Source organism: Nicotiana tabacum, chromosome 23, assembly GCF_000715075.1.
Source record: "Nicotiana tabacum cultivar K326 chromosome 23, ASM71507v2, whole genome shotgun sequence".
In the NCBI taxonomy this organism is placed as follows: domain Eukaryota; kingdom Viridiplantae; phylum Streptophyta; class Magnoliopsida; order Solanales; family Solanaceae; genus Nicotiana; species Nicotiana tabacum.
In genome coordinates this window covers 10,558,436-10,569,203 of record NC_134102.1, presented here as the reverse complement: position 1 = coordinate 10,569,203, position 10,768 = coordinate 10,558,436, and the positions used below count along the sequence as shown (strand labels likewise).

The 10,768-nt window shown below is 33.6% G+C and overlaps 1 protein-coding gene across 12 annotated transcripts; it reads left to right on the top strand.

The window, feature by feature from the left end:
• The first annotated feature begins 4,280 nt into the window (after window positions 1-4,280).
• Window positions 4,281-9,912, top strand: LOC107771743 (TGACG-sequence-specific DNA-binding protein TGA-1A). Of its 12 annotated transcripts, none has more exons than XR_012705918.1 (11): window positions 4,307-4,614; window positions 5,339-5,451; window positions 5,766-5,962; window positions 6,101-6,175; window positions 6,746-6,805; window positions 6,934-7,011; window positions 7,140-7,203; window positions 8,112-8,383; window positions 8,583-8,813; window positions 8,979-9,194; window positions 9,620-9,912. XR_012705918.1 is itself a non-coding variant. In XM_075246282.1 (9 exons), the coding sequence occupies exons 2-9, from the start codon at window positions 5,774-5,776 to the stop codon at window positions 9,129-9,131; spliced, it is 1,122 nt and encodes a 373-aa protein (XP_075102383.1). In that variant the 5' UTR covers window positions 4,281-4,614; window positions 5,766-5,773; the 3' UTR covers window positions 9,132-9,457. The 12 variants fall into 12 exon arrangements, 3 of the variants coding, with proteins under 3 accessions (XP_075102383.1, XP_016446673.2, XP_016446672.2); XR_012705917.1 differs by having other exon boundaries at window positions 5,558-5,962; XR_001644876.2 differs by having other exon boundaries at window positions 5,553-5,962.
• The last annotated feature ends 856 nt before the right edge of the window (window positions 9,913-10,768 follow it).

Here is a 10,768-nt window from a genome sequence, read left to right as displayed (position 1 = left end):
TCTTTTCATGCTCTTCAGAGGACTGAAACAATAAAAAATAATATAAGTTATATACATTAAAAGGGCCGTTTACCGAGATTAGGATATAATCTCGTCGTAGAGTTTGAGATCACATTTATTTCGTATTTAGTTATTGGTATTAGCTAAATCGATATAAGCTTATATCAAAATTTTGGTACTATCTATTTTAGAATATCTTTTTCCAAACCAAACGATCCCTAATAGTGCAATGAAACTTTTACGTCACCGGTGTTATTTAATAAATTATAACATATTATATCAGTTTTAACATATTATTTGCATATTATTTTCAGTTATCAATCAATTTTATTAAACAAAATTATTTGCTATTATCTTTTGAGTGACCCATATATATAAATATTGTTTTACATCGCCAATACAAGCATAAAATTACACTTCATTGCATTTTTTAAACTACTAATATTATTGAAGTCAAAATTAGATCATTGCTGAGCTAGAAACATAAGGAAAGAGCAGCAAAGTAGTTAAAAGAGTTGCATGTATATATATATATATATATATATATATATATATATATATATATATATATATATATATATATATAGAGAGAGAGAGAGAGAGAGAGAGAGACTAGACTCTTTGACAATTGGGCTGGTACTTTGACGTTATTCACCTTACTTGTTTGTTGTTTGGATGTTAATTTGTGCGATAATTGAGCCTCATTGAGTTTATTTTACGTGTAGGAATACTTGGACATGAATTGAAAAAAAAAGTTACACGAAATGGTACCTCGAAGCTACAAAATAGAGCAATAAAAAAAGACGTTGCAAAGCAATAAAAAGTCACAGCCTTAGACAGTGCAAGGCTTTGTCCGGGACATTGTCATTGGCATCTCTGATGGCGCCTCGTGGGGTAATGTTGGTGCCTTTAATGGCGCCGCGGGGTAATGTTGGCGCCTCTGACAATGCCCCGCGCCGACGATGCTTATCCAAGCCACTTTTGGACGTGTAGACCTCAACCCTACCTTATAAATACTTTCTAAACTTAGTTTTTAGAGGGGAGGACATGATTGGAGAGGCAAAAGGCTACGGAACACTTGGAAGCAATGATTCACAAGAGTTTTCTCTTCTGTTCTTCCTTATTCTGTATTTTAATGCTTTCAATTATTATCATGATTGTTAGTACGGTTATGAGTAGCTAAACTTTCTCATCTAGGGTTTGATGAAACCTCTTGGAGGATGACTTTTAATTAATTTTAATATGATCTAGCCTTTGAATTTCTCTACTTGTTTAACCACATGCTTATTTCAGTTGATTGAATGATCATCGAATGACTGTGCCTATTTAGTGTGTATTGCTTGAGAAATGGTACATATTTAGGTAGTTGTTGAACAACATCACTCCTAACGTATGTGAGAAATCAATACGGTAATGAAACCTTGGTGTGATATTAGTGAGCGGTGAACTAGTGCCAGCTAGCGTAGTTCGAGAGAGAATTACGGTACCTGAAGTGCTCACGATCAGTAGAGGATACTTAGGCGATATTATAGGAGACATAGGGGGAAGGATTCCGACAATTGGGGAAATCATACCTCTAGGCCTCCTTAATCTTGTCCCCAAAACCTTAATATCTTTAATTGTTAATTTACTATTTTAATTTGCTAGTTAATTAGTAAGAAAACAGAATCTTAATATTTATAAATTAGGAATTGTTCGAGCTTGTATTCTTAGTGATACTTAACAGTTACAACAAAACCTTAGTTCTATGTGAGATTCGACTCCAAACTTTTAAACCAGATTATATTTGCAGCGACTGCATATTCTTACTAGCACTAGAGTTAGGCGTGATCACTAGCTCTTTTATTTATTTGGTAGGCAGGTGGCTTCTTTCTATTGCCTTTTGAAAATATTAGTAATGTAGTTATAACTTTTCTTTCAAATTTTTATCACCATAATAAGACCATGCTCGCACTAATGGAGTGGTTACTTAATTTTGTAAGCCAAGCTTAATGTATAAATATCACATACAATCCTATACTTACTAAATTATGGGGTTCGTGCACTTCACATCTACAATTAAAAAAATAGAAACCCATAAATTAGTTGCTTTGACTCATAATTAATTTTAAAGGTTTAAAAAAAGAATCATTTTCATGTATTTTTTTCTGTGATTGTACGAGGACCTTGATATCACGTCGTAATTTGAAAGTTCTTTATAATTTCATATATTAATTACTTTGTGATTTGACGTCGAAGATCTCGATTACTCGGCAAGTAAGTTTCTCGTTAATTTCTTCTTTTGGTTGCTTTTCTTTTCTCTTTTGATAATTTCAGAACATCCAGTAAACAAGTTAAAGACTCGATATCATGTTGCAATTTAAAAGCTTTAAAAATCCATTTTCATGTATTAGTTTACTTAGTGATTAGAAGAAACCTCAACATCATAAAATATCTAGATAATTAAAGTAAGTTTCTTATTAATTTTTTCTTCTAATATTTAATTACTTTTTTCCTTATTTTTTAATTATTAGATTCGTCAGTAAACTATCTTAAGATTTGATATCATGTCATTTGAAATTTCATTATCATTTTCGTGTATTAATTTACTTTATCATTTAGATGAAAACCTCACGGTCAAAATATGTAATTTTTGTCAAAATCTTGTACTTGTACTAAAAAATTCACAAAATATGCATAAAAATTAAATTCAAAATCCAATTACAAATAAATAATATCACTATTCTAAAATTTAGAAATTATTAAATTTAAATTCTGACTTCGTTTTTATCGTCCATATATACGCTTTCCATTATTTTCTTAATCTTCCGTAAGGAAATTTTCCTTGTCCAAAGTTGCAACCCCACTTTCTCTTCGTCAATGAGAAACTAATTTTAATTTCTCCTACAATGATTGGTATGATAATTCACTCAAGGTTTAATTCGTCAAATATAGTGTCCTTAATTGTAATAGTGTCGTAAATTAGAGTCCTAAAATCTAATTAAAAAGAGTCTTTCCACGCATGAGTAGGTGTAATTAACGACAAAGAGTTTGCTTCCGTCACTTCTCTTCCCGCGAAGCGACAACTAACATTTTAAAAAATGCACCTAATTTGCTCCCATTTCACGCTCCTATGTACTTCGTGCTACACACGCTCTCAGGCCACTCAACTTAACTCAATTACAAAGTTTATTATTTATTAGTTAAAGATAATTAAGTAATAAAATTCATTTTAATTATTTACACCATTACTTACTGATTTGATGCAAGTATATAGTACGAGTAAGTAATTATATTTTGTTTTTATTTTTTACCAGTGTCCAGTACCCACTTTGGGCTCAACTAATTCGAATTCATGCCGAGAAGTCTCACTTTAGAGAGTAAAGCGATCTTTACCCAAGGTAAGTCACTTTTAAGGCCTCAAACCCGAGACGTTGATTAAGAATAGAAGATAAGTCACTTTAGCTCAACGTAACAGTATCTTAGAGTACGGGCATACCAAGTTAAGTTTGTACCAATAGGGAAAACTCATGAAAATTAAGGGGAATGTCTTAATTTTCGATTCGAACTGAATTAGCGTAATATAAATGGGATACCTTCTTTGGTATTAGTAAGTAATGTTGCTGCTTAGCATTCGCTGGTAGGATTGTTCCATGTCCTACAATTTATGTTAGCACGGACTTTTCAAATATGTTGTTGTATCCATATCGGATCCTCTAAAAATGTACTACTTTTGGAGGATCTGACAAGCACCCGTCAATATTTTTGAAGAGTCTAAGTAATATAGACTACAATTAAAATGTGTTTTGTATTTTATTTTGAACATTATCCTCAAATAATTGTCCAAAAACACCAAAGGCAACCTAAATTCTATCTGACTTAAGAGCGTGCGGCTATGGATATTCCCATGTTAGGACCCAACGGGCAATCACAAAGTTGAGTGAGAGTGACCTGGTGCGCATATTTCAACCCCCAAAAAGGGGTGGGGGTGAAGGGGTGGGTGGGTAGTGGAGAGCAAAAATAAAAATAATAATAATGAAGTTCGATATAAAATTATTTATACAATTAAATTACCTAAAAAGTAAGTACAAGTAACTCTATTTAATACTAATAGTAAATAACTTGATATAACTTATTAAATTACGCTGGTAGTGAAAAAATTATTAGTATACTGTTGTTAAATTTTAAAAAAGAATAGAGAGAGTGGGTCTATTATATTGTAGTGGAAATATGATAAGTTCTCATCCTAAAATTCTAACCAATAATACATAAGCTAATAACACTACACATTTCTATATAATATCTGTATCTATTGGATACCCATTAACCCCTCCCCCCAACCCCTTATGTAGCTTATTATATATTATATATGTATATAATACAAGTTCGTATATGAATATAATGTATGTATATAAGTTGATGTTGCACAGAACTGTAAATAGTTTTAGGATTTTTGTTTCATTGGATTTGATTCTAATGGAATTTTGATAAGACTTTGGCTTTTTACATATTCTATTCTTCTTCTTCTTCTTGAAAAAGCTATTTGGAGGAGATTGGATTTTCAGTTTGTGATATTTGGAGAGCTGAGAAATTGAGCGGGAAAAGTTCTTCAAGATTTTGCTATTGGCTTTAAAGGTTCATTTTTTCCCTCTTCTACTGTTTGTTTGGTTTATTTTTGGAAAAGACAAAAAAAAAATATGAAAGAAAGCTTATTTAGCATTAATTGAAGTCAAAAGGGCTGAAAGTGAAGTTAATTTGATTGTTGATTCAAGTTTTACTATGTTTTGATTATAACTTCCACTCTTTTTCTTTGGTCTTTAAACTGTTTTCTTTTGCTAATTGCAAGAGTTTTCAGCAAGAAATTAAGCAGATGTTAATTGCTTATTGGTGTGTCTATATATATATATAAAATGTTTCGAGCCTATAATCTGAAAAAGATTAAAACTTTCTTAATATGTATCATGTTTAGAACCTATAATCTGGAAAAAGATTAAATCTTTTACTGACTTTTAGCTACCTGATTTGCTTTTTTTGTATATTCAAACCATGAAATTAATCATGTATTTTAACTTGTTTTCTACATCTATTTCTTTCCCCCATTTATTGGGATATAGTGTCAGATTGTTGGAATATATATGCTAATAGTACAAAGAGGTGAAGAGGACTATAAAAACTTGTATGAAAATGGCTTGATATTTTAAATTGGATATCGAAAAGCTACTTGAATTTGGCGCCTGCACTTCTTCTTGTACAAGATTTTGATTATCTGTAGCCGTTTTGCAGCAAATTGTCATTGATTAAAACATTAGGACTGCTTTCATTGATGACCAGTCAATTTTCTTGTCTTATGGACAATCAGTGTTGTCAAAGGCGAAAAGCGCAAAAAATCTCTAAGGTCTGTTGGAGCTTTAAGCGCAAATGAAGCGTGGACTTTATTGAAGACGGGCACAAATCGAGAAAAATTACAAATATGTATGTGTAGTCCAAGACTAATATCTATAAGCATGAATACCAAATATATGGACAAAGAAATTGAAGAAAATTTATGATAAGGTGAAATATCTATTGTTTAGTGTAGCCTCTTCAGGATTAAGCTCATTGGCAAGAAAAAGTATGTCTTAGAGCATTGATGACAATACTGAAGTGCCCGATAAGCGAGACGAAACGCTTAACATGTTTTGAGCCTCGATTCAGGAGCGCGCCTTTGATACCACTGTGAACAATCCATTTTCTGTATGGAAGTTTTTCATGTCAACAATAGCTGACTTGTGTCGTTTAAACCTCAGTCCATACAATGAATTCTTCAACGTACACCCAATTTGCTGCCTCAAGAAGGATGGGTATATGCGATCCGATCCATCAACTTGGCATGTGGGATGATTTCAATAGTAGTTTCCCAAGTACATCGGCAACCATGATTTTAGAAGTTGATAAATGCCTAGAGGACCAGATACCAATTATGGAGAAAAGACTAGACAACGAGGTATGTTCTTTTTAGCTTTTCTCGTTTTAATATCTTCCACAACTCTCTGTGTTTTAGCTTTATTGATAAAGAAAAAAGAATTTTATCTGTTTTAGTTATGCAGCAGATTGTACTGATTAATATAGTTAATGTTTCTAGACAGAAGACACTTCGCATGGAACAGTAGGGACTTCTAACAGATATGAACCGGAAACAAGTAAACCCGTCGAGAAGGTAAAGATGTGTTCTTGTTCTTATAGTCTTGTATCTAGAATAGTGATCTTAAATGAAGGTTTTGTTTGTTATAGCTCATTTTCATGAATTGAAAAGCCTCCTTTTGGTTGGGGATAACATCTGTTCATGTGTGCAAGGAGATTGTTATATGTTTGTTGTCGCTTTCTGATAGATAATTTCTTTCATTCATGTTTTTTGAGAAGAAGATAAACAAGCATTTAACATTCTGAAGCATAATGAGAGGTGCAGTTTCGATTGATTCGTATTTTCAACTGTTCAGTTCCTTTTCAGTAAAAAACAGAATTAGATGTGAATGCACAACTTTTATTGGGGAGTTTCCTTATTTACAATGACATGTTAGAGAATATTGAAGAAAATATGTATGTTTTGCGGCTTTCTTGCTTTCAGGCAAGAAATTTGTTTAAAATCTAGTGCCAAGTTATATCATCTGCATCTACCTGTTTTCTTAAGGTCCTTGTTTCTCTCTTATTATTTTTTTTCTCGGAAATGAGACCAAAAAAGTATAAAATCTGTGTAGCAAGAAGATTTATGTCCAAACCTGATATACAGGTACTTAGACGTCTTGCACAAAACCGCGAGGCTGCTCGTAAAAGCCGTTTGCGGAAGAAGGTATTGCTTGAGTTCTGCTAATTTATTATGCAACATTCCTAATCAACTTTACTTTTCCTTATAGAACACGACAATTTGGTATTCTAGCTGAGTCATTAATTTTCCAAGTTTACATTGTGTTACTTTAGGCCTATGTTCAGCAGTTAGAAAATAGTAAATTGAAGCTGATTCAACTGGCACAAGAACTAGAACGCGCCAGAAAACAGGTAAAAGGGACAGTTTTGATTCTTTTTATGAAGCTGAGATTTTGATCTTTATAGCTGATTAATACAATTAACATTTTGCCTTTTAGGGTGAAAAAAATCTAACAAATCAAACAAACATTTTGCAACAGGGCATGTGTGTAGGTGGTGGTGTAGATGCTAGCCAGCTAAGTTACTCTGGAACCGCTAGCTCAGGTTTGTCGGTTCACACTGTATTGTCATGTACTTAATCAAACTTCATTTTCAGCTCTTTGTCGGAGCAATTAAATTATGCTTGGATTTGGAAAGAATTCAGATGAGAGCTTTACCTTAGTTTCATTATAGAGTACATAGTGAAACAAGCTTCTGCATAATTTCGTTTGCTGTTTACTTTTCCTATAATATTAAGATCACTGTATCACCTTAAAATGCCAATCGTTGGATCTAGCTAATACATTAGATCATTGTTGCTTGAGAATGAATAATAGTTGGATTAAACTTGAAGTGGAAACATTATTCCGCTTGATCTGTAAATAAGACTTACAGAAACATAGGATGAAAATATTTTGTTTTATTTTCTGGGAATTGTTTCTGCTCTCCTTTCACCTGCGGTTGTGTTTATACATTACTTATTACTATGAACATTTAATTCTTTGGCTTTTTTTGGAGTATCTTGTTATTAGAACATTAACGGGGTCACTGTTATCCTTATTCATTACCTTCCAATTCATCATATATATTTATTCTACTTATCAAGTATTTCTGGTTGCGGCTTCTTCTCGGTATCTCTCATTCTTCTTAATCACTTAGCAAAGTAGGAAACTTAAAGAAGAATAGCTGCTTAGAAACAACTACGATCGCAGTGGTAAGACATTAATAATGTGTGTCAGATAGTACCAAAACGAGAGCAATTTGTAGTTCCTATGATTTCATCATTTCTGGCAAACCTATTAATACCATGGTGCCTAATTTTTTAGATTATTTGATTTGCTAGAGTTCACCTCAGTTGTCCGTTAAAATACAAAATTAGTAAAATATTTAACATTTTTCCTTCTCTTTTTCATACATTGTTTCTTGTGTTTGTTTCCTCTCTATGGACATTCCCTAACTTCTTGAATCCACAGGAACTGCTGTATTTGATATGGAGTATGGTCACTGGGTAGAAGAGCAAACTAGACAAACAAATGACTTAAGGATTGCTTTGCATTCTCAAATTGGTGAAGCGGAATTGCGCATTATTGTTGATGGTTACCTGAACCACTACTTTGATCTCTTCCGCATGAAAGCTACGGCTGCTAAAGCTGATGTCCTATACATCATGTCTGGTATGTGGAAGACATCTGCCGAGCGCTTTTTCATGTGGATTGGAGGGTTTCGGCCATCCGAGCTTCTAAAGGTAATGCATGCCTCAGTATGAATTCCCAACTGATGCTCGACACCGAGTCCATGTGTCTATTGTCTTTGTCATTCATTTGAATTCATCTCCAAAGCCAAACATATGTTATTTCTTTCCTTAAGCTCGTGAATAATCGTCTTGTTCTTTATTGTTTCGATTAAGAAAGGTGCTTAATACAAGATTTTCTGTTAACCTACAGGTTCTCACACCGCATCTTGAGCTCTTGACAGAACAACAACTTCGAGAGGTTTGTAACCTGACCCAATCATGTCAGCAAGCAGAAGACGCCTTGTCACAAGGAATGGTAAAACTCCACCAGATTCTTGCCGAGGCTGTTGCAGCTGGCCGACTAGGAGAAGGAAATTACACTCTTCCGCAGATGGGGCCTGCCATCGAAAAGTTGGAAGATCTTGTTAGGTTCGTAAATCAGGTAGTATATCATATTGGATTTTCATTCCTTTCAATAGAAGTTCTCCTAAAACTTCCATTTACGTGTTTTTGTGGTGTGCTAATACTCAGTTTATTCTTTGGACGCCTGTGATTCGGATACTTGATTCGTTCTCCTAACTCATCTCTGTTGCCTTTCTGGAAACAGGCGGATCATCTACGACAAGAAACCCTCCAACAGATGTCCCGCATCCTTAATACGTGCCAAGCAGCTCAGGGCTTACTTGCCTTAGGGGAGTACTTTGAACGACTTCGTGTTTTAAGCTCACAATGGGCTACTCGTCTACGTGAGCCTACCTAATGAAGCACAAGAAGATCCGCTGTATATTACTCGAGGAGTTTTGCCTTCAGAAGATGATGCTGTGTAAGCTAAATCTGCCACTTGTTTATGTCAATAAAACTCTCAATATGAACATAGAACATTATATCAGCTGCTGCCAGTTCTGAAGTTCCTCCTCCTAATTGATTATTTGTACATATCTTCTGCGATGCTGCGACATGGAATTTCGCCATTGCATTTTTCTTTTTAGTCACATTGGTTTGGCTACTGTAAACCAAAAGGTCTGTAGAAGATCTCACATTACTTGTCCAGTGTCTGTGCAAAGCTCAGATAAAGTTTTTCTTATATTTCCTCTGCATTCAAGAGTCTATTGTCGTAGTATACTTCCCCGCGCAATTTTTGAAGGATTTGGAGTGGAGAAACAGAACTATGTCGCGGCCAATATCATGTTGTGATTTCTCATAAGAATTATGGTTCTAAAGATTTGCATCTAATATTTACTTTTACAGGTTATGGACCAGAGTACTGTTGCTCACTTGGTATCTAAACCTATATAATCAGTGGCGGAGCCACACAGGTTCAAGGGCAGATGCAAATTCAGGATTCCAATGTTATTCGAATCTATTATTTGTACTTATTTACTGGATTTTAAACACATATATGTGATCTGAGCCAAAAACTACTAGGTTTGGATGAACCCATAAGTTATACACTAGATCGGCTCCTGCTCAAGGGTGTTCAGTTGAGCATCCTTCGTCGGAAAATTATAGTGTGTTATATAAGTCAGATATTATGTGTTGAATCTTGAGCACACTTAGTGTAATTCTAGGCTTCGCCATTGAGCTATATTCATTCACTTCAGGTTTGTGGTGAATGAATTTTACCATCTTGCTACTTCTGGTAGGGTCTTGAGAACTTAAATGAGATTTTTACACAAATAGCCAGATAGATTTGTTGTTGGCTTTTTCTAGCCGCTATATATATAGTATATATACTAATTATATACGGTTATATAGAAAAAATTGTACGGTTTACACATATTATATATATACATTCGGCTATTTTTAGTTTAAGGTAGCTATTTAGGCTTCACTTAAATCTCAAAAGTTGCCATGAAATTTGGATATTAATAAAAGAGTGTGACAAGTCAGAAGTGGTATCTTTATAAACTAAGATTATGTAATTCATAGGCCAAACTTGATTAGGGCGAGATAAAGGGGTATCTCATGATTTGAGTCAAATTGTTCAATTGAGCTCCTAGAATTAAGTGGTGTTAGGGCATGCCAACAATTGCTTGACTTTCTTCATCAAAATTCTGACTAGGCATCTTTAGCTAGGAACTAATTGTTACACAAATAGCCGGTCAAATTTAATTCTTTCTTTTTCTAGCCGATATATATAGATTATATGTTGATTATATACATACATGATTTATACATATATTATATATTTGCCGGTTATTTATAGGTTAAAAGATTGTGTGAGCGGCTATTTGGGTTAATTCTTCAGGAAAAAAGCACGAATAAGCATAATATTTTGAACAATTTAATCAAATGAATCCTCAAAAGTATCAAGAGCAAAGATTGATGAATTTTGTACAATTGATTAGAAAAATAATATATAGTTAACCTTTTTGTCACATATTTTTGTTAAGAAAA

What these genes read in the sequence shown, in the direction of transcription:
- LOC107771743 (XM_075246282.1), top strand. Translation starts at nt 5,774, where the DNA reads ATGAATTCTTCAACGTACACCCAATTTGCTGCCTCAAGAAGGATGGGT. An exon ending in AGAAAAGACTAGACAACGAG is followed by an intron (nt 5,963 to 6,100) that starts GTATGTTCTTTT and finishes TAATGTTTCTAG; the next exon opens with ACAGAAGACACTTCGCATGG. An exon ending in GGCCATCCGAGCTTCTAAAG is followed by an intron (nt 8,384 to 8,582) that starts GTAATGCATGCC and finishes GTTAACCTACAG; the next exon opens with GTTCTCACACCGCATCTTGA.